Below are 21,924 nucleotides of genomic sequence, written 5' to 3'. Positions count from 1 at the left end.
GTTACACTCATGATTTTCAGTGGGGTAAAGTTAAACGAACAATAAAGAAAGCAGATTCCAAAAGGTATTTTATTATGTTTTAATGAAGATGACTCACAGATAATGTTGAAATGTGGAGGATAACATTTTGAATTATATCCCTTTTGTACTTTGGCTTCTGAGTTTTAATCATTTGAAAGGTGTTAAATGCGATGGCCAGTTAATAAATTAAAGCCCTTCAGGATACCAGACAACTGAGAAGAAGCCACAGTTTTTCTTGCACATTTTAGAAACTCTGCGGACTGAAAAATGTTGAAGAAAAACAAAGGAAAAGACTGCAACTAAACTGATCAAACACTGCTGTGATAAAACAAAGGACCATGAAGTGGCAGGTTCATTTTAGTGTGTATTTTACCTGAATAATAATGTTGATATTTCATATTCAAACTATTAAAAATGAAACCAAAAATGGTGTAATGTACTTTCTCATGGAGCTGTGTATAATTTAATAACTTCAAAAATGCAAAAGTCCCCTTCAAAATGCAACCAAAACACTTTTTTTCAAATTAGTATCTGTGTAATAATTAGAATAAAACGATATCCTTATTTTTATAACCACTGTTGACTATTTCTTCTAATTTAAAATAGTCTGTTGTCTTGAACTAATTCAACTGAATGTTCCAATTCTAGTTCTCTTTTAATTATTAAATTAGTTAAAAATAATTTACATCCCTTACAATGTAACACATGTACTAATTGCCGTATTATCAAAATAACACAAATTTCACATTTTTAATTATAACATTTTCAGCTCATTTTGAGGGAATTTTAATGCATTCTTTCAAGTCACTAAATTATCCAGCAGTTATTATATTAGTGGTTTCTATACCAGCTCAGTGTAGGATCCTTTAATCTGCGCCACTGTAGAGCCTCTGAGTTTGTTAATCTGTGATGATCAAATTATGTTTGAACTAAAGGGAATTAAAAGAAATAATGGAGCTCTGGAATGCGGAGAGTAAATGATGTTCATTTTCAATCAGACGGGGTGTCGAGTGTTTCGTTATGTTGTTGCTTCCATGTGGAGGACCTTCATGGACTCTGAGATCATTGAACTGGTGTCAATTTGTCCGTAGATACCCACCAAAAACGCCTTGTGGAGCAAAATGTCTGCGTGTTCTGGAGAGAGAAAAGAGCGCATTGAATAACGCAGCTACGGATGTGTGTCTACTGCTTTATTTACGATACTCCAAGGTCAGGAGAGTAGACTATAGAAGCGGCACAGCTGATGCGTGTCTTCTTACCTTGACAGAGAAGCACGTATTCTGGAAGATTCCTTAGCGCAGTCTGAACCACATCGAAGTTACCACTGCCCATGCAGTACATGAAAGTCGGCAGGAAGTCTGTTGCCAGGCTGCAGCACAAAAAACACACACTCTCACGCAATGAAAAGTAAGTGACAGCGAAGAAATGATGAAGACAGATGGACTGTAGCGCAGTGATACACAGATGGATATCATGAAAGCATCACGTAGAAAGAAAACCATTGGTTCTTCCCAGGTTCTGCTGCACATCTTGGTTGGATTTCTACAAGTTTTCTACGAATGGTTCCATCCTGAAGCGACGTAAACTTACCAGGGGTTATTCTGGATGCAGCGCAGGGCCAGGCTGAAGGCCATGTTCCGACACAACTCCTCGGAGGAAGTCATGAGTCTCTGCAGATCACTCTGCAAACACAAAAACAAGGTGGTGATCGACGTGTGACACACTGACAGTTGGAACACTTGATCTTTATTATCTGTTGCTCGTGACTCACAATGAAGTACTGTATGATCTCTGGGCTCCTCCTTGACTTCTCGTCCACCTCTGTCAACACTTCCAGCACATCTATAGCAGACGGGGCAAAAAATCTGTACATTAGTCATTATAGGTAAAAGAGACAATACATTACTCAGTATTATTTGGAACATATGAAGGTGGAATTGCTGCAGTAACATGTTAGTTACCCTCCACTGCTTCTCCTCTGGACATCTTTTTCATGTACATCGTCATGTCTGCAGCACTCAGTGAAAATGAGGCCGATATGTTGACTAGTGGCAGAGAACCAGTGGACACATCATCTGCTAAGAAGGAAAAAATATTATGTAGGAAACTGTATGCCACTGCAGTACTCGCCCTTTACACGAAAAGAATACAAAAGAGCTCTCAGATTGTATCAGTGAAAACGTAACCAGGTATTCAGACAAACGGTACACAGGCAGGTGAAAGGTGACAGCTTAAATGTTTCTACCTTTTACATATATGAGGGCTCTGTATAAACTCCATGTTCAGACTGTCAAAAGCTGATACCTACAACTGTGCTTACCATCTCTTTCTTCTGCTGAAACCTCCGCAGAGGAGCTTTTCACTGGCAACGTGAGCCCAGCAAGCAGGGATTTCAGCTGGACCAGGTCTGGATTTTCAGCACACATACCCCTGAAAGAAGAAACAGTAGAAGAACGTTAAAGCAAAACCACTGTTGGTGTAAATATTCCAAAGAGAATTCACTCAAAGTGATGATTTATCGCGAATGAATTCAAAAGAGACTTACTGTAAGATGTCAGAATGCTTCTGCAGATAAGGAACGGCTGCTGCTGCATCGTGCGTTATGTACTTCTGCGTGAACTGTAGAAACTTATTGATGAAGACCAACGGAAAGCGAGTCCTCTGAAAGTTCTGCAAGATCAGGGATGCACAAATATATTGGAACAATGTCAAACTTGCATTTATAGCTCATTAAAACAAGTTGTGGCTGATCTCAACCCTGAATCCTTAAATGAGGATTTGAAAGCATGTGAGCTGCCCACCTGAAGGACCTTCATAAAGGACAGAAGGCAGTCTTGAAGCGCCCTCTGGTGGTCGCTGTGGAAAACAAGCGGCTGCAGCAGCTCCAGGATGGCGAGCACGTTGCTGAAGAACGTCATGTGGTTTTGCTGCCGAAACTCCTGCATGTTTAAGTGCATGCGGCCGTGTAGGAGGCCTGCAATCATGGGAAGGTGTCTGGAGGAAAAAACGGAAAAAAGTAAGGAACAACAGTCTTTAGCTGGAATCCTCCTGTATGGCAGCAGTTAATCTAAAGCTTGTAAAGAGCAACATAATGTATTTTCTTGTTTTCCCACCTGAGTAAAAGGACAGGGTGCGACACGGCCAGCTTCCTGCAGGCAAGGTTGGCGTCGGACACACGGCCCTCAACGGACTTTGAGTCTCCTATATCAGCAAGCAGCGTGACCAGGCGATGGACCAGGACGTCAAGCTGAGAAACATTCAGATTTACAGTTTACACTCCACAGTATAATGGCAAAATCATGGGTTTAAGAACTGCATTTTCAATAGTATTCAGCACAAAAGCATGTCTTATTTGAGTGGAATACAAGAAGCTGATTATAAAATCAAATCATTTTCACAATTATGAGCACTTTCTGTGGGTAAATTTCAAGATGAAGATGAACTGAACCAAGACATCTTTACCTTGCAGCTGCTGCCGTCTGCGGCCCCTCCGATGCTGAACGTGCCTTCAGGCAGGGTAACGTGCTGGATGACCTCAGGGAAGTGCAGATAGATCTGCAGCAGCAAGTTCTGGCACCACTTACTCATTGCACTGAAAGCCAAAGGAAACAAAAAGCCAAGTATACTTTATGCTATAGTTTAGAGACAAGCCACGAAGGAATAAGTCTTTCACTTTAGGGAGAATACTTTTTATTATTGGCTTAGGACAGTTCAGCCGTCCGTCCTAAGGCCACAAGCTTAGTAAGAAAATAATCAAGACTGTAATCCGTGATGTTATTGAGTTGTGTAGCTTGAAGCTATTTAATTGACAGTGACTGCTTGAGCAGTTTTGTGCAGCAATAGAAAGCTTGTCACGGCTTTACTGTATAGCCTTACTGACATTATAATGCAGCTTTGCAGAACAAGTTGAAGTTTTGGTCAAACAACTCTCACTTATTTTTTTGCACTGATTAACAACAGAGCTGATATGACATTAAAGATTAAATAGCACGATAAAACAGCCCTCTATTGTCTTAACAATTAATCTACATTAATACAAACTAGGTACTTCAATGGCATAATGTTATTCGGAGGTATTTGCCTTCAAGTCACTGCAGTTTTATAAAATCCTCTTACTGGCTAAAGCTCTTGTCGGGCTCAAAAGATGCACTCTCTACTAAATGAAAAGTTGATTACAGCTATGCATTAAGTAAATCAGTGCGACCTTGACCAAGAGTAAGGAGTCTGCTCGTTGTTCAATAGTGTGCGTGTAATTGGAATAAACACCAGCTTATCTGACAGCAAGCTCTCCCAAGAAGAATACTTAACATACAATCAAGTGTTTATTCAACACAAGGCCAAAACCCTTTACTTTCAACATGTTTTTATCCTGCCATATTCTCACTAGCTACCATTTAACCAGACAGCTTAGCTGTACTTAAAATACTGTAATTCTGAAGCTAATTTTGCTTGACCTTGGCCAAAGTTTCCTCATTAAAGTGGTTTAATAACCAGAGACATATTCATGAAAGGAGGGTTTGCCTCCACAAAGAGTTGCACCCTGATCTCTGACAGCTAAGTCAGAGCAGGAATTCACAACACAGGCAAGTTTAGAGCTTCAGCCTTAATCCTCTTGCCTTCATTATAATACACTGAGCTTTTAAAGAGATCACAGTACAGACGACTTCTGCTGGTTTTAATTTCACACCAATAGACCTAATTATCGAGTTTTCCCTGGTCCACAGCGTTGTGGCTGACAGAGGAAGTCTGAAAAGTTCATCTGCATCGAGAAGGAAAATCTTGTGCGATTTACCCCCAAGTTTATCAGCGCAGCATAACAAAAAAAAAAAAAAAGACTTTCAGTATTTGGACTAATTAGAGAGAACAATACAATGCATTGAAATGGACTGGCTGAACACTCTGGCAAACCTTAGATGGAAAAAATGCAATGAACACATGAATCTCAAACAACAAGAGATACGTCTGCATCTCACCTGTCCTCCCGCTTCTTTGTGCAGTTGATGAGGTACTCTGATACTTTCTTGATGTTTTCTAGAGCTCCGTTACAGTAAGAGTGAAGGAGAGGCAGCCTGGACTGGATGAGGGAGCAGGAGGCCTTGTCAGCGCCACTTTTGTCATCATGAGGTGAGCTGCGACTGTTGAGCTCCGACTCTGACAGGATCAGGTCCACCAGGCTGATGAGCTCCTCTGAACTGAGACGCAGCACAAACTTCTCTGTTTTCTTCTGCACAGACATAAAGGAAAACATGAGCGTCATCTCCAGCGGAACTGACTCGGTTCAACTTTGGTTTCCATTGAAAATGATGTGGAAAAACAAGTGGGCATCTAGGGAGTTTGTTTGCAGTGTTTTGATCCTACTTGAGGGATCTTCTGGTCGCGTCCTTGCCAGATACGTGGAATGTGGCTGCACGCCCACAGGAAGTCCAGGGCTGATGATGGGTCTAGCCTGATAATTAGTGCAGAGAAATTGAGCTTAATGTAAGAAATATTTCCTCAATAATATGTCGAGATAGTTTCAGAGGAACATTTTAATAAAAATAGGTACTTGTAGTCTCTGCGTTTGCTGAGAAGAGCACTGATACACTGCAGCAGCGTGGACCAGTTTGACTGATGTGTAAGCAAGGCCAGCAGATAAGGTCTGTAGGCTGGAGTGCCTCGTGCCTGAAACAGATAACAGCAAGAAAGGATGCATCACTAATGCCGAGCGAACACCTCTTCTCGTGTGATAAGACAAAAGACGAAGAGTGTCTACAGGCAATGTTTATCTGACCTTGTTGAGGGCAAACAGCAGCTTCTGTTGAAGGTCTGGACACACTGAAGTAACCTCAGGGTCAAGATGTTCCAGCCAATCAACCAGCAGCCCAGAGTTCAGGCCCGACTTTGTCACCTCAGAGCGACTGGCATAGTTCAAATTGAAGGGTTATTCTATAGAAATGTAACTCAAACATCTTTTGGCTTCAACAGCCTTAATCAAGACCTCAAACTAAAACGATGCACGATACAATGCAGCTTAAGATATTAGCTCTAGTGTTCAGGAAATTGTGATTTTAGCCCTCAAGAATTACACGATACAAAATGCTTCTGTAGTAACGTTGCCTCTAAAGCCACCACAAAGCTGCAAAACCAATTAAACATTCCCCAACGAAATCTAATAGGAGTTTACAAGTACAAGGCCACAGACGGCAGGCGCCGTTTAGCTATTTTTGTCACAGGCAGCCGTGTTTGTCATTTAGTCCTGTCAAATATAAATGTTTCTTGCATGACTTGCGAGGGAAATAGAATTGCAATGCTCACTTGTTAGAATCCACTTCCTTTTTCACAGCTCGCTCCTCACTTTCCTGAAGGAGCAAGGAAATCACCATGGCAACAGGGCCAGCCGTCCCATTCTGTGTACCAACAGTCATCAACAGAGACAGTAGCTCCTCCAAATATGGCGACTTCACCTCCATCAGTCCTTGTAACACTGGAAAAAAATGTGCACAACACTTTTACTCATATGCTTTGGACTGCCTAATTGCATTCATATGAAGCAAAGCCAAATGTTAAATGCTTCAGCAGCTTTTGTGCCTTAGTGGCACCAAACTAGGGCTGTAACAAATGTGTTAAATGATATACAAGGTTGGTGATTTGGTTCTCATTGTCTAAGGACCGATTCAACAGGATTCTTGCTCCCAGTTTAATGAAATCAACTCTGCTGTTTTTTTCTTTTTAGTGAAGCACTCATTTTGTTTTGTTCTAAATGTGTGAAAAATCTAAAAGGGTCAGAAATGATAATTTCATATAACTGATTGTCATACATTGTTATTAAATTGAACTCCTAACATTTACTCTATTACTTAAAACAAAATAACCTATGATAACCACAATTAATGTGCCTAAGGTGGAGGGACATATACTGGTAAAAAAAAAAAAAAAAAAGTCATTTGTTATTATGCAAGACATATTTTTTTACTTAAGTGGCCAAAGCAACTAATCAGTTTTCAAGAAAGAAAGTTTTGCTATGATATTCACTAATCTCTGGAACACTTAAACTAATATGCATTCAAATCCACACAATGACTCTATTGATACCTTTTCCAATGAGTTCAGCTTCTGCATTACATCTCTCTCCAGCTCTCAGCATCGCCATGATGGCTCTCAGTGGCACTTCAGTGTCTCTGCGATACGCCAAAGCCTCAGCGAGGTGAAGGAAACCCGTACGTACTGCAGGGCGGAGACATTTATCACTCACCGCTTAACATGAAACGATACAAGTGAGGAGATAACGAGTTGGGGTGCTTACCATCGCTGTGCCTGTGTTTATGAGAGTTTTGACCAGCAAAGGATTTGAGCAGTGTCTTTAGTGGTCCTGCCTCCACAGTCGGGTTGTCCAACCAGATCAGCATCTCAACAATGACTTTGAGGAACAGCGAGGAGAAAGCGATGTCCTGCGACACGAGACGCTAGAAAGAATACACCCAAAGCAAGGGGAAAAAACAAAAAAACATTAGAATTTAACGTCTAAGAATAGCAGCTGACTGAATTATCCACTGACTGTCAGTATGTTGTACCTGGTAGAGGTGAAGTTGCCGCATAAGTGGACAGGAGAGGGCATGGCTGCGGTGCATTGACATGACAATAGGTCCTGCATGGGCAGAGGTGAGCAGGGCCGCGATGGCCTGTAGCAAACGGAATGCCAAACCACCCTGCTGAATCTGACCCTGCTTGGCTCGCATCAGTTCTTTAGCCAAGGCCTGCTGCAAGGCCAGAGAGAGCTGACTGGGAGGGGGGCCGTGCCAACGAGGGTCCACCTTTAACGGAAAAATCTGTGGAAGGAAGACAAAAGACAGGTCTGGTTGACACAAGAAATGCTGACAGAAATGTGAAATTAAAGAAAAAAATCTGGACATAAAGTCATGTCCAATGAATAACTGACATTTAGCCAAAGAATAATTGTTCTGGTTATCAAAACTGGTGAAAAAAATCAACATCTAGAGATCAGATTGAAACTTCTAATGAATCCTACCTGAAGCAGCATGCCGGTGAGATCATCGTCAGGCCCGACTGCAGGAAGCTGACTGGCTGCTCTCATCTTCACAGAGCTGTGAGGAGTTTCCACTGTCACTTTGGCCTTACTTGTTTCAGCTGAATCTGTCAAGAGGGATGTAATCACAAAATTAACTCATTTACATCTACTCCTTTTATGTACAGTTGCCATTAAAGCTGTAAGATTATGTACAAGTGCACACAAACTGAAGAGTAAGGTGGGTGAACTGGTTTAATTTAATGCAGGAGGATAAAATGACTGACCTCTGCGTGCAGGAAGAGAGGAACTCAGTAAAGCATGGAAAGTATGCCCCCCAGTGGCCCCTCGCTCATGCTGCACCTCAACCAAGTGGGCCATGTAATCTGTTACAGAGGAATTAAATACACAGTAAGCAGCTGAAAAGTATTTAAACTTTTCGACAGTAGAATATTGGCAGGAAATCTTACGCTTGTCCATGATGTTTTGCTCCAGTGACTGTGGATCATGAGAAACAGCTTGATCCAAGTACTGCAGAAGTTTACTCATGCTGGAAACTGGAATTCCAAAGGACTGAACAAACAACAGCAGCTGCTGCGGCTCCAGGTCTTGTAAAGCTGAGGGAAATATGCACGTTGGTCCATTAAAAAAAGAAGACAATCTCTTGGTGAGCCACATGTTTGTGTACGGTGAGAAGTTATACCTGCATCAACCAATCGAGAGACCTCGGATCGAATCATTCTCAGTTTCAACCAATCAGGCAGGAGAAGGGCCTCCTCAGAGGTGTCAACCAGGAAGGCAGTGGGGAGAGGTTTCTTGTCTGGGAACCAAATGTCTAAAAGAGCATGGAAATCACTCTCTCCTATAAAAAAAAAAAAAACAATTGTAAGATGTTTGTACAGTTGTTTTAACAATGCAAACATTGAACTTTTAAATGAACAGGACTACCTTTGGGAGGCCCCAGAGTCAGCAGGATCACCATAGCATGGACTACAAGAATGTGCATTGTAGCAGTCTCTCCTGTCGTCCAGCGCAAAAACACCTGATCCTGAGATTCTGACTGGAAAGCACAAACAGAACAAAGCTTGTCAAGCACAAGTGTCACCAAGTAAAACATTGTTTTCCTGCACTCAACCCATCAAGGCTGTTCACTGAAAATAACATCACTGTTCGCAAAACTTGCAGTGAGTTTGACAGCAAGAAGATTTTTAGAATGTAAAGAACATCAGGCATACTTTTATAGCTTAAGATCAACAAAAAGCTTCTTGTACTATTAATATCACAGTCTTGTTAGGTAGCAACATAGCTCACCCAGCTATAAAGATCCTCGCCCTCCTTTGTCTTCCTCATCCTCCTGATGTATGCAGAGAAGATGGTGAGGAACGCAGAGAGCACAGCATCAGATTCAGGCCTGCTGGAGTGTTTGGAAAACAGGCTGTTCATGATGGTGGAGCGCTCGACGATCAGCCGGGCGATGTCCTAAAGAAAGCGAGAGAAAGACCAAACCCGTGTCAGCACTGCTCCATGAAGACAAAACTGGGAAAACAAAAGTATGAGATGCTGAACGTTAAGCAACTCGCCGTGATTACCAGGGCCAGGTCATTATGAGAAGCCTGCTCCTCCACGGGTGCATGCTGGGATAAGTAGATGAGATAAGCGCTGATAGTCTGTGGATCCGTCTCCATGTGAATGGCCTAAAAAGGAGCAGACAGACACAACCTTCAAACACCTGCTTTTTAACTCTCTAAAGTTTTAGATCTATTTCCAGGTATCGACAATTTACTGTTGACACAGACTGACCTGCTGCAGAGCTGTTGATGTCATGCCTCTGACAGTATCAAACAAGGGGAGCTTTGGGAGGTCTTGCAGCAGCCACTGGTACCCTGGCAAGAGTTCAGCATCTGCAGAGTCTTCTTCCATGGGCTGGTCTCGCTCTTCTCCATCTTTCAGGCCACCTTCACTCAGAACCAACGACAAACCCTACACGCAAATACGCAATACATATGAAACCTCTGTCTGTTCTTCATTCTGAGCACAATGCTACAAAATCATTTTTTCCTCACCTTCATTGCTAGAACCCTTGATGCAACCTGAGAAGAGCTGAGGCGACGCAGGAAGTAATCCAGCACTTCACATGTTGTCTGTTCGTCAGCCTTGGGACCTAACAAGAGGTCCTGGAGCCGTCCAAGTAGCTGTCGTTGCTTTTGTTGTCTCTAACAGGCACAAACATAGTAAATTAAGGTTAGTCCACAATCTACGTTCAACTTGGTACCCAGATGCAAAGATGTGTAATTAAGAAAGTGTATAAATGCAGCATTTTCATTTGGAACAAACCCCTGTAATTAAGGGGAGGAAAAAAAAATCTAAGTACCTGTCTCTTCTTGGCCCTCTGTTCTTTGCTCTCTCCTTCCTCGTCATCCTCTATTGGCAAACTGTCATCCGCAGCATCATGCAGAAGGAATTCACACAGACACTGAACTGGAAGCACATCCAAGGACCCTTCACTGGACTGGACCAAGTCGGCCAACCACGGCATGGACTGAGACGAAGCCTGTGACGGATTGAAAGTGTACTACAGTTACAGGGTTTCACTTACACTAATAAAACAATGTTATATTTTCTCTTATCCAAGAAAAAAATGATTTGAGGATCATTTTGCCTGTTTATAGAAAAAAATACGGTTTCTCATCTCATGACAGCCATTTCTGCACCAAGGCAATATACACTCAACAAAAATATAAATGCAACACTTTTTTTTGCTCCCATTTTTTATGAGATGAACTCAAAGATCTAAAACTTTTTCCACATACACAATATCACCATTTCTCTCAAATATTGTTCACAAATCTGGCTAAATCTCTGATAGTGAGCACTTCTCCTTTGCTGAGATAATCCATCCCACCTCACAGGTGTTCCATATCAAGATGCTGATTAGACACCATGATTAGTGCACAGGTGTGCCTTAGACTGCCCACAATAAAAGGACACTCTGAAAGGTGCAGTTTAGTTTTATTGGGGAGCTCCCCATTCCTCTTCAATGGTTGTGTGAAGTTGCTGGATATTGGCGGGAACTGGTACACGCTGTCGTATACGCCGATCCAGAACATCCCAAACATGCTCAATGGGTGACATGTCCGGTGAGTATGCTGGCCATGCAAGAACTGGGATGTTTTCAGCTTCCAAGAATTGTGTACAGATCCTTGCAACATGGGGCCGTGCATTATCCTGCTGCAACATGAGGTGATGTTCTTGGATGTATAGCACAACAACGGGCCTCAGGATCTCGTCACGGTATCTCTGTGCATTCAAAATGCCATCAATAAAATGCACCTGTGTTCTTTGTCCATAACAGACGCCTGCCCTGAACAGTGTAAACCGGGATTCATCTGTGAAGAGAACACCTCTCCAACATGCCAGACGCCATCGAATGTGAGCATTTGCCCGCTCAAGTCGATTACGAAGACGAACTGGAGTCAGGTCGAGACCCCGATGAGGACGACAAGCATGCAGATGAGCTTCCCTGAGACGGTTTCTGACAGTTTGTGCAGAAATTCTTTGGTTATGCAAACCCATTGTTCCAGGAGCTGTCTGAGTGGCTGGTCTCAGACCATCTTGGAGGTGAACATGCTGGATGTGGAGGTCCTGGGCTGGTGTGGTTACACATGGTCTGCGGTTGTGAGGCTGGTTGGATGTACTGCCAAATTCTCTGAATTGCCTTTGGAGACGGCTTATGGTAGAGAAATGAACATTCAATACACGAGCAACAGCTCTGGTTGACATTCCTGCTGTCAGCATGCCAATTGCACGCTCCCTCAAATCTTGCCACATCTGTGGCATTGTGCTGTGATAAAACTGCACCTTTCAGAGTGGCCTTTTATTGTGGGCAGTCTAAGGCACACCTGTGAGGTGGGATGGATTATCTCAGCAAAGGAGAAGTGCTCATTATCACAGATTTGTGAACAATATTTGAGAGAAATGGTGATATTGTGTATGTGGAAAAAGTTTTAGATCTTTGAATTGATCTCAAAAAAATGGAAGCAAAAACAAAAGTGTTGCATTTATATTTTTGAGTCTACATAGTGAGGTAAATCCTTATTATGAAGTAGTTCAGCAATTAGTGAGGCTAACAGTGTTTGAGCACAGACATCTTGCTTTAATTTGCATTTTTAAAAATTCAATCATAGTTTGATAATAACTGAAGACAGGTTTTGAGAAAGGTAAGAAACAGATGTAATTAATTTAAGGGTGACGGTCAAGTTTCCAAAAAAGCATTACATTCAAAACAATGTTTTAATCAACTAAGCTCCTGTCAATGTATTGTTGTTGTCAATACATATTTTCACAAGTGAAACCATGTCAACCCAGCTAGAAGAAGACTTATGAGATTTTAAAAGCATTAATGATGACTCCTTTTCATCAGATGTCTGTGTGACTCAACATGTACAACACCAAGGCTAAGCTACTGGGACACGTAAAAGGTTTAAGAAACAAGTAAAACTTCAGGAAAGAGGATTAAACTGCAGGAACGTGATGTTGAGTTTGGGGTGACTGGTGAATTGACCATTACCTGTCTCTGGATGATGTTAAGAAGAAAGTCAGGATTGCGGCTCCGGCAGAGAAGATGACCAAGACGCAGAGACTGGTTGAGAGTTTTTACCTGCTCCTGGACCTGAGGAGGAGGTCGACGAGGAGGACCCCTGAACACAAATGATAATCACAACTTTATCTTCCATCACATAAACATTAAGACAATATGTATTGCGAATTTTAAAACTCAGAAGTTGATAGAATAACAGCATTTATTTGCAGACAACAAAGGTTGTGTGATCTGTCTGTGGCATAAAAAGGACTGTCGAGGTCACTGTCATTTGTAGTTTCTGAGGTTTATTTTTTTAAAGGATACAATTTGTCATGTGTCGTGTAGCTGAAAGGAGATGGAGTGAAGCTGCTTATTAGCATGCTTTGCCTGTCTTTGTGCAGGACTTACGGTGATATTCTTTTACAATCTGCCATGGCCTAATGTGAAACCTCTAATAAGAAAATAGTGGGCTTGTGTACTGCATACTGCTTTACCCTCCGAACCTGAAAACCCACCTGAGGATGTGAAAGGCATGCTAATTTTAGAAAAACTGACAAACTGAGACCATTGCTAAGAGAAAGACACTATTCAAACAGAAAGAATCTTTAGATTTTCAACTTTCTGGCAGTCCTTAAACTATTCAGGCTATTCTATTTTGTCAGGTAAAACCAAACTGGAGCTAGGGATATTTCATCAAATTCACTTTATTCTACATGTCTGATTTAAACATCTGCAAAAAATCTATTGTTTGCAGGAACTAGTTTCTGGCACAACCGAGAAACCATTAGTGACTCAGCTGTGACCAACAATTTACATGCTAAACATTAGGGAATGTTTTGGCTGAACTAAGCTGAAGTGCAGGCTGCATTTAAAAAGAGCAGATAAGAGACATGGATGGAAACAAAAATTAATAAAAAAATACAGAATGTAGAGGTACAATTTTCTCCAGTGTTGAAAATGCAAATTTTCATTTGAACTTTATCATGCAGGAAAGACATTTTTGAGTTCTCCTCCTTTCTAGCCATAGTTGTGCAGTTTTCCTAGAGGTGCAGGATTTTATATAGTAGTATAAAATGTGACCGTTAGGAAAAAATGCTCAAAAATTGCATGTGGATCAGAAGGTTAAAGCCGTTGTCATATGCAAAGAATAGCACTAAGAAGACAGTGATCTCAAAGGTTCAAATACATGAATTAAAATCTATCACACCAGGATGGAATTCAACTCTGAAGTAATTTCTCTTGGTATCTTACTGTGGGTCCAGACTGGTAAGCTGAGACAACAGCAGGCTGTTGCTCTCGGTGATAGTCTGTTTGGTGGAAGCTGCTGCCAAGTGACTCTCAAAGGCCAAGATCTCCTGTTTCTCTCTCTGGGAGATCTGCAGCTCCCTGCTGATCATCTCTGTCTTTGTGTCCTCATCCGCGATGGTGCAAGGAGGGTATGTATAGTTACTGAAAGCACAGAGACAAATGTGTCAGCTGTTCAGCACAGTCACACATAAACCGTTTCATTCTACATTACAAACTTTACGTACTTCGTCATAACCATCTCCATAAGCATTTTCAATGTAGGATAGCCATCCCAGGCAGCCAAACCTAAAGGAAATAAAAAAGTCAGACAATACATTTAGCAAAAATATATTGCTTAAAACACATATAACAACTTATCTTGTGTATATAGGTGTATATGTCATTGCTGTACCTATCTTCTGAGGATTAAATGCAGCCACCACCAGCAGCAAGAGCCATGCCTTCCAATAGAGCGTGGATATCGCCAAATTTGGTGGTTGGTACCTTAAACATTAGCAGTCATTTGTTATTTCAGTCTGTAAACTGTATGACAGGTATGCGTTTTGAAAAGCCGTTGAAGACCGCCGACATACCCCGCCGGCAGCTGGATGTTTTCTGGGTGATGGTATGTACACAGATTCAGCACTGCATCAATGAGCTGGATCCTTTCCACTCTCAGGACCTCTAGATCTGTTTAACAAAGAACAGTCACAAAACCACAGCAACAGCGATCACATTTCCTTTGTTCATACTTTCCTAACATTATTTAGCTAACTTGCAAAGATAAAACACGAGTAAGCAGTCGCCTTGGAAGGCTCAAGGCAGCTCATTAAACCGAGGCACAAGTGTTTACCCAGTGTCCAAACATTCTGCCAGGGTGCAGTATAAACACCTTCAACTGTGCTCATAAACAATCACCGCCAGAATCGATCTGCGCGCACACACCGTCGGACTGAACTCCAGCAGCTCTTTTAACCAGGTGATCTGCGAGCTCCATGGCGTCTGCGGGGCCGAGAGGCAAATCCCGCGACAGGCCGATCACCAGAATGCGCATCAGCGTGTCCTCCAACAGGGGCACCTCGGAACAAAGGCGAAGGAAGAAGCTGAGGAACGAAAAAAAAAATCGCTCCATGAAGTGATGCCAGTAAAGAGTCGGTAAATAATTTGTGAGTGCTGGAGGGTGGCTCACTTTCTGTCGCTTTCCGGAGGCCAGTTGTCCCACTTGTAATACGTCTCAGGTTGCTCTGTGAAAAGCACTTTGTGAAGGCTGCAGACAAGAGGAATATAAGTCAAAATGATCTCCCAGTAGCAGAAAATATGACAAGCTGGTCCTGGTTGGAGCTTAAAGATATCAAACACATGCAGATGCTGACCAGTGAACGTAGTCCTTTGCGCCAACTTTGCTGATGGTAGGAACCACGGTGTGAAGCCACCACACAGCATCTCTCTGGATGGCAGCGATCTGATTCTGGAACGACCTCAGGACCTCCAGATCTGAAACAAACCGCAAACTTGTTCAACCCAAAAAAACCCCCAAAAAAACGCAATATTATTACACGACTAAACTGAAGACACAGCACGCACTCTTCTTCTCTCCTTTGTCCCATGCGATGCCAGCTTCCTTGACCTGCGCAGTGATGCCCAACATCATGGAGACGGTCAGCAAATCCGTCACCTGGATGACGAAACGCTCCTGTGGGAGAGACGAAGATAAACAGCTCAGCATTAAGTATAAATACATGAAGAGTGCAGCTGAAATGAGGGAGCACTGTGGCGTTTTCATTTTCGTATTACTTTGAACTCCATGTCCACATAGCTGGCCTCCTTTCTCTCCTGCATCAAACCGAAGCAAAACGACTGGAAGTTGATCTCATGCTTGGTCTGTTTGATGATCTCTCTCAGCAAAGCTCGGGAGGCACGGAGGTAATCATCCTTATTGGTTAGCAAGTCCTGGAACACCATCGCCAAGAACTGCAGACACAAAAACACAAGAGGAATGTTGATTTTGAGATAACAATGAAAGCTAAACTCAACACAATAAAAATAGCAGCACAAAAAAAAAGATTTTAAAGGGTCTAGTTTCACCTTTGGAGCCTGCTCCGGGCTGTGCTGCAGCACTGTATGGAGAACTTGCATGTTGTTGGGATTCCTGGCATTGGACAGCTCATTGAAGATCACCAGCTTCACCATAGTGCCCAGGTTGTCTCTGTTTGCGTTCAGCAGCTCCCTGAACAATAACATTCAAAGCACCGGTTAGAGAGAGTTACTGAGTGTGGAAGAAATGGAGGTGGACTGGAAGAAATGCCCCTCTCAAAACAAGAAAAAAAAAACTTATATCAAGGAACTTTTACCTTGAAATAACTGAAAAAAATCTGCCAATACAACAAGTAAAAATGGCTTGGTAGGACTTCTTGAAATAAGATTTGATATTTAGAATATTTAGATGAATATTGAGATTTTAAAATTAGCTGGGAACATTTATTTTAAGCTCTATTTTACGAGGACTGCCTGGTTTAGGTGTCTTAAAATAAGCCAGACATTCTAAAAAAAATTTAAAAAGCAGTTTTTCACTCAAAAATAGATTTTTGCTTTCATGTAACCTCCTAATTTGAGACGTATTAACCCTCCAGTTGTCCTCATTTACATGTACCCAAAAAAATGCTGTTTCATTGTCTGAAAAAAAATCCAAGAAATCTGCACAAAAAAAAATCCCCAAATGTCTGAAAATTTGCAAAACCTTCCGGAAGAAAATTCCAATAATTCCTTAAAAGTTTCCCTTAAAAGTTTTATTTAAAAAAAAAAATCCCCCAAATTTGGCAAGAAAATTCTTGTAAATATTTTTTTTTAAAATGAGCAAAAATCTTCCAAAAAATCCTAAAAATATTTAAAGTGATTACAGATATATCAGTAAAATATTTTCTTGAACAAGATTCACATAAAAATCAAACAAAATCCAGTGAAATTTGAAGGATATTTTTAACACTTTTTTCCACAAAAAAATGTTCAAAAATTTCCCAAAAATGTTGAAAATGTGGACATCAGAAGTTTCACGGTGAATTTTTTTTCCCCACATTTTCAAACTTTAAAACAGGTCGATTAGAACTGCAAGACGACACGAGGGTTAAACTTATGTTGAGTTATTTTGTTTGCAAAATTCAACTCAAACAAGATAATTTCAAGATTGTTTGACTTAACAAGACATTTAAGATGTGTTGTCTTAAAACAAGTCCCTCCATCTTCCTGAAATGTCACTTTTTAAGTGAATTAATCTTCAATCAAGTGGGATGAGACATTTTGACTAAAAATAAGACAAACAGACTTGGTAAGATTTTGAATTTTTCCAGTGTGATAGTAACTCCACAGACCTGACACACAGCATGTAGTGGTTGAGAAGGACTTTAGGTTTGAGTCGGATCTTGATCAGGTTAGAGATCACCTCCATGTCGTCTGCTCCGTGGGTGTTGCAGTTCATACACAAAGACATGAGGAGGTCCTGAGCCGGTCGAGTCAGCTGTGCACACAAAAACAAGTTAATGCTCAATGATCAATGCCAAGGGTCGACCGGCATGCTGCTGTCAAGGCCAGACCGAATAGTAGTCATCAAAGACACCAATAACCAGTATTTGGAAGCAATGTATATTTGCAGCAAAAATGAAAATCTTGGAGTCGACCATGGCATTGGGAATACGTCTACCACAAAACTTTGTTGAAATTTTTGTAGTTATTCATGCATAACACATTTTTAATCCCCTCCAAAGGGATTTTTTTAATAATTTCCAAAATTACATCATTTATCACAGTAAGAAATTGAATGAATCACCTGATTTTAATTTTCCAACATTACTTGAACTAATCATGCATCAACTTTCAGTTTTGTCAGGAAAACTGAGCAAATCGAAGCTTAATAACGTGACATCTAATCAAACTTGTCTTATTTAAAATGCTGCCAAAACTAAACATTTGCCACAAACCAGAGTCTGTAAAAGCTAAAAATTCTGCACTCCTCCGTGCAACCAAATATATTATTTTTATGATTTATGGCAACATCCATTTATTTCACTGCACAAAAGACATTTTTTGCATTCTCTCAAAACGCTGTTTCCATAGAGTTGCAGGACTTCCTAATGCAGCAAAAAATAAGTACACAGTAAGGTAAAGTGTAGCAGGAGCCAAAAATGTCCAGAGGCTGTTTAGAGTTCAGAGGAATCAGGAGAAACTTTACAACACTGATCCCTCAGTGTCTAACTAATCAGATAGTGCTGTGGGTTAGACAGTGTTCAAGACCAAAGAGTGGTGATGACAGGCTGAGAGCGGTGGCTGCATCACAGCCAAAATAAAACATTTAGAAATTAACTGTTCAGCAATCGCTGAAAATAAATAACAATGATAACTGGACAAATGCTGACTATCAGATCTGGTAACTGCCCAGGCCGAGGAATAGTTGACCCTTAGACAATACAAAGTTAGCGATTAGACAACAGAATGTACGGCCAGTGTATAGAGCTCTCAGTGCTTCATAACAATTGTAGCCACTGGAGATTATTCCACCATTTATTTCAACAAGATACTGTGACAGATTATTAGTATTACTGTTTTACTATATGGACAGAAAATGAGGTTTTGCAGGTGTCAGTGTTGCATCTCTTACCTTTGGGTTTTGCAGCCACATCTCCAGCCTCTGCACCGCCATGAGTCGTGCCTCTTTGTATCCACACGTGGCTGTGAGCAGACGAAGCAGGTTTCGGGACACGTTGTCCATCGGCTGTCTGCGGTTCAACTGATCCCGCAGCACATCGAGCACATAGTCCTCCACGCTCTCTGCCAGCTCTTCATACCTACAGATCAAAAGAGAATGACAACTAACACAAAACGGAACCACTCTAAACAATTCAACTGTGTGAACAACACCCTAACTATCAAATGTAAATCTGAACTGCAGCAGCCATCACATCCATACTTGTAGTTTTCATACCTCGGCATAACCTGCCCTTCATCCTCAGGGCTGAGTTTCTCTTCTGCTATCAACAATTCAGTCTGGCTGTCGTCCTCATCTGGGGTTGAAGGATGAGGGCTGCTGCCTAGAAGAACCAAAAGCAGCAAAACCCATCAGCACTTGTTTCCGAATTCAACAAAGCTCACCCCAAACAGAACAGGGAACTTTTCAGATGTACCATACCTGCACTGAGATCTCCACCAGAGCGGCCAGTATCAGCCTGCAGCAGCATACTCTTTGGGGGCATCTTTGTGCCAAAAGCAGTCTGAATATTATCAACAAAGTTTTTGCAGTGAGAACTGTCCACCCAGATTCTTTCCCCCAGCGAGTCCTCAATATACACCTGAAAGTACATTTTACATTGAGAAATGAAAATTTAAAGATGGAAAAGCATTTGCTGAAGTAAGTACTGCATAAAATCTACGTGAATTGTCTGGACATTCTTACCTTGACAAAGATCTCGGGCCAGTTTTCATCCTCCTCGTAGGCTGCCATTAGCAGATTGCAGGCCAGAACAGATACCAAGCTGTTGCCTTTTGCTTTGAAGTTGATGGAAGCATCTCGACGCAGGAGGCTGCACAAGGCCTGGTGAAAAAACAAGACAGGTGGAGAGAGACAACAGTTATATTCCAACCCTGAGAAGACTACAACAAATGTGTATTATAATAACTAGCATCTCTATATTGCTGTTAATTTCCTCTTTGCATATCTGTAAGAGTATTTCAGCATTAGAGTCTTACCTCAATAATTCCTTCAGTAGCAAAAACATTGGGTTTGATTTTGGCCAGAAACATGAGGCTGAGGTACAGTGTAATGTCAGGCTTGGCTCTGTTCATCTTGAGCTGCTTCACTGCTCCACACAGCAATCCCTCAATGCGATCATCATTTCCTTCTGACTCTGCTGCTTCAATCTCATCCAGTAGAACCGCTGGAGAGACTGCCACAATAAGAGAGCAAATATTACTTTCCTTGCCAGTCACTAACACAGAGATTGTAGCCGTCTCTATATGAGCTTCTACAGTTCCTTCAGAAATACAGACAAAAAAGCACTGCTTTACCTTCAATAGGTATCACTGAAGGCTCTTTTATTGAGGGCGATATAGCCCTCTTGTCCACAGCTGCAACATCTGCGAGTCGCCCCAGGGCACTGACTGGAGGGGTGGTGGATAGTTTGGGCCGCTTGGTGAGGTTGGACAGACCTGATGAAGAAGGTAGAGTGGAGGAAGTCTCTCTTTTGCGGTCAGCAGGTAAACCTGTGGATGCTGGCTTCAGGAGGACAGCCGGGGCTTTGGGCTCTCCTGCCTGGCTTTTCGATCCCAGAGCAATGAAGTCTCCTGGTGGAGGATGGCCTGGGAAAGACATATGTGACAGCTAGTTGTAATCTTTTTTCTTTTTTTTGCCTAAAAACGATCATCAACATAGAACACAAAATAACACACGCACTGACTATGTCGGTAATCATACCTGATGGTTTTGCAGCACTGGGGCGCCTGAGAGTTGTTGGCTTTGGACGATTCATCTTTAGTGACAGGCAGAAGTCAAAACCAAACTCTCAGCACATTAAGGCAGTGACATTACCTAGCTTACCTAGCATGTGAATGACAAAAACACGAAGAAACACGAAGTTAGTAACGTTAGCTAAGGCAACCACCAACTTCAGTTAGCTATTTACGACCATAAATCAGAACAACGACTCTATTAGCAAGGAGAACAACAATAGTATCGCAAACCAAAAGATAAATTCAGTCTTACGTGACAACTTGAATGCTGTTAATTACTTTTTACAACAAATGACTAAAATGCTAGGCTAACAACAATGAATGTGCTAACGCTAGGTGGCTATTAGCATCTTTAGCTAACATAACGGTGTCGAACGTTAGCACTGACAGCAAACTAGAGGTCATTGTCCTTTAACTTAATGTCAGAGTGAGTCGTTTATTGAAAACGTTTTTTTAAACTGACCGTAAATAACCGAACAGACGCTGTTTAGGTTAAAAAAAAATACTGACATCTAAAAGCTATCAGATTGACTAAGCCATGACGGCCTCTTCTTCGCTATATTAATATTGCTCGTTTACAAACAGAAATGTTCATACCACCCCCCAGCGCCGGAGAGCGGTATTACACAGGAAGACGATTTACTGACGTCGATGTATGAAATAATTTTGCTTAAATACATAAAATCAGATGCAATTTTATTGAGCATTAAATAAATGAAACAACTGGTCAACCAAATTATACTCAGTTATACTTTTTTTTGTTGACTGAACTCACAAAATGCAATTTTGTAACCAAAATAAATCATTCATTCATTCATTCATTCATTTCAACTTTGTTTTATTTATGTACCGTATTTTCACGACTATAAGGCGCACATAAAAGTCTTAGATTTTCTTCAAATTGTGCGGCGCGCCCTATGGTGCAGTGCGTCCTGTGTGTGTTGTTGTTGTTGTAAGGCGGACGTAGACCAGGTGGTTTTTTCCACGCATCACCATCGCTGTTGATCTGTGACTCTATGCGTGCCCATCTCACAGCCGATGTGAAAAAACAAGTGAAGCAAATGAACTCTGAGCTTGCTGTCATTCCGGGAGGCCTGACAAAGGAACTCCAACTGCTGGACATCGGTGTGAACCGGCCGTTCAAAGTAAGGCTGCGAGCGGCGTGGGAGCGATGGATGACCGATGGAGACCACAGTTTCACTAAGAGTGGAAGGCAGCGCCGGGCGAGTTACGCCACAATTTGCCAATGGATTGTAGATGCTTGGGCTAACGTGTCTGCTGGCACTGTTGTTCGAGCTTTCGCAAAAGCCGGCATCATTTCCGAGGCGCCGCACGGCACGGAAAGTGACTCTGACAGTGAAGAAAGTGAGCCTGGCATGTTTGATGGAGGTTTAGCGCAGCTGTTCAATTCAGAAACAGAGGATGAGGACTTCCATGGGTTTGATTGATGACGATTACCGGTAAAAAAAAAAAATGTGAATACCAAACTCAGTTTTGCTCCCGCTCTATTTTTAAATACGCACACTTGTGTGCTTGTTTAATC

At 41.7% G+C, this 21,924-nt stretch overlaps 1 protein-coding gene across 5 annotated transcripts; it reads right to left on the bottom strand.

Moving 5' to 3' along the window:
- Nucleotides 1–65: 65 nt before the first annotated feature.
- ints1 (integrator complex subunit 1) lies at nucleotides 66–20,972 on the bottom strand. 5 transcript variants are annotated; one of them, XM_022200326.2, is made up of 48 exons: nucleotides 20,845–20,972; nucleotides 20,347–20,469; nucleotides 19,941–20,231; nucleotides 19,623–19,819; nucleotides 19,330–19,467; nucleotides 19,066–19,225; nucleotides 18,862–18,967; nucleotides 18,538–18,724; nucleotides 17,255–17,400; nucleotides 15,975–16,116; nucleotides 15,684–15,860; nucleotides 15,474–15,582; nucleotides 15,263–15,383; nucleotides 15,079–15,156; nucleotides 14,835–14,992; nucleotides 14,483–14,579; nucleotides 14,302–14,393; nucleotides 14,135–14,195; nucleotides 13,854–14,051; nucleotides 12,591–12,720; nucleotides 10,395–10,574; nucleotides 10,087–10,236; nucleotides 9,824–10,003; nucleotides 9,604–9,717; nucleotides 9,335–9,502; nucleotides 8,972–9,083; nucleotides 8,727–8,885; nucleotides 8,494–8,640; nucleotides 8,311–8,409; nucleotides 8,027–8,151; nucleotides 7,572–7,826; nucleotides 7,304–7,463; nucleotides 7,093–7,224; nucleotides 6,316–6,484; nucleotides 5,792–5,918; nucleotides 5,567–5,682; nucleotides 5,380–5,467; nucleotides 4,995–5,245; nucleotides 3,484–3,613; nucleotides 3,135–3,268; nucleotides 2,823–3,015; nucleotides 2,567–2,691; nucleotides 2,342–2,451; nucleotides 1,983–2,099; nucleotides 1,793–1,863; nucleotides 1,612–1,703; nucleotides 1,281–1,390; nucleotides 66–1,155 (listed from the first exon to the last, which is right to left on the bottom strand). In XM_022200326.2, exons 2-48 carry the CDS (start codon nucleotides 20,399–20,401, stop codon nucleotides 1,040–1,042), a joined length of 6,573 nt encoding a protein of 2,190 aa, XP_022056018.2. In that variant the 5' UTR covers nucleotides 20,402–20,469; nucleotides 20,845–20,972; the 3' UTR covers nucleotides 66–1,039. The 5 variants fall into 5 exon arrangements, with proteins under 5 accessions (XP_022056018.2, XP_022056019.2, XP_022056021.2 ...); XM_022200327.2 differs by having other exon boundaries at nucleotides 1,983–2,096; XM_022200329.2 differs by having other exon boundaries at nucleotides 9,613–9,717.
- Between the last annotated feature and the right edge of the window lie 952 nt (nucleotides 20,973–21,924).

The sequence above is a fragment of the Acanthochromis polyacanthus genome, chromosome 21, assembly GCF_021347895.1.
Source record: "Acanthochromis polyacanthus isolate Apoly-LR-REF ecotype Palm Island chromosome 21, KAUST_Apoly_ChrSc, whole genome shotgun sequence".
Lineage (NCBI taxonomy): Eukaryota > Metazoa > Chordata > Actinopteri > Pomacentridae > Acanthochromis > Acanthochromis polyacanthus.
The sequence above is the reverse complement of the archived record's forward strand: the minus strand, read 5'-3'. Positions and strand labels throughout refer to the sequence as shown.

What these genes read in the sequence shown, in the direction of transcription:
- ints1 (XM_022200326.2), bottom strand. Translation starts at nt 20,401, where the DNA reads ATGAATCGTCCAAAGCCAACAACTCTCAGGCGCCCCAGTGCTGCAAAA. An exon ending in AGCTGAACTCATTGGAAAAG is followed by an intron (nt 6,485 to 7,092) that starts GTATCAATAGAG and finishes ATTTTTTTCCAG; the next exon opens with TGTTACAAGGACTGATGGAG. An exon ending in TTCAGCAGAAGAAAGAGATG is followed by an intron (nt 2,100 to 2,341) that starts GTAAGCACAGTT and finishes TTTCCTTCTTAG; the next exon opens with CAGATGATGTGTCCACTGGT.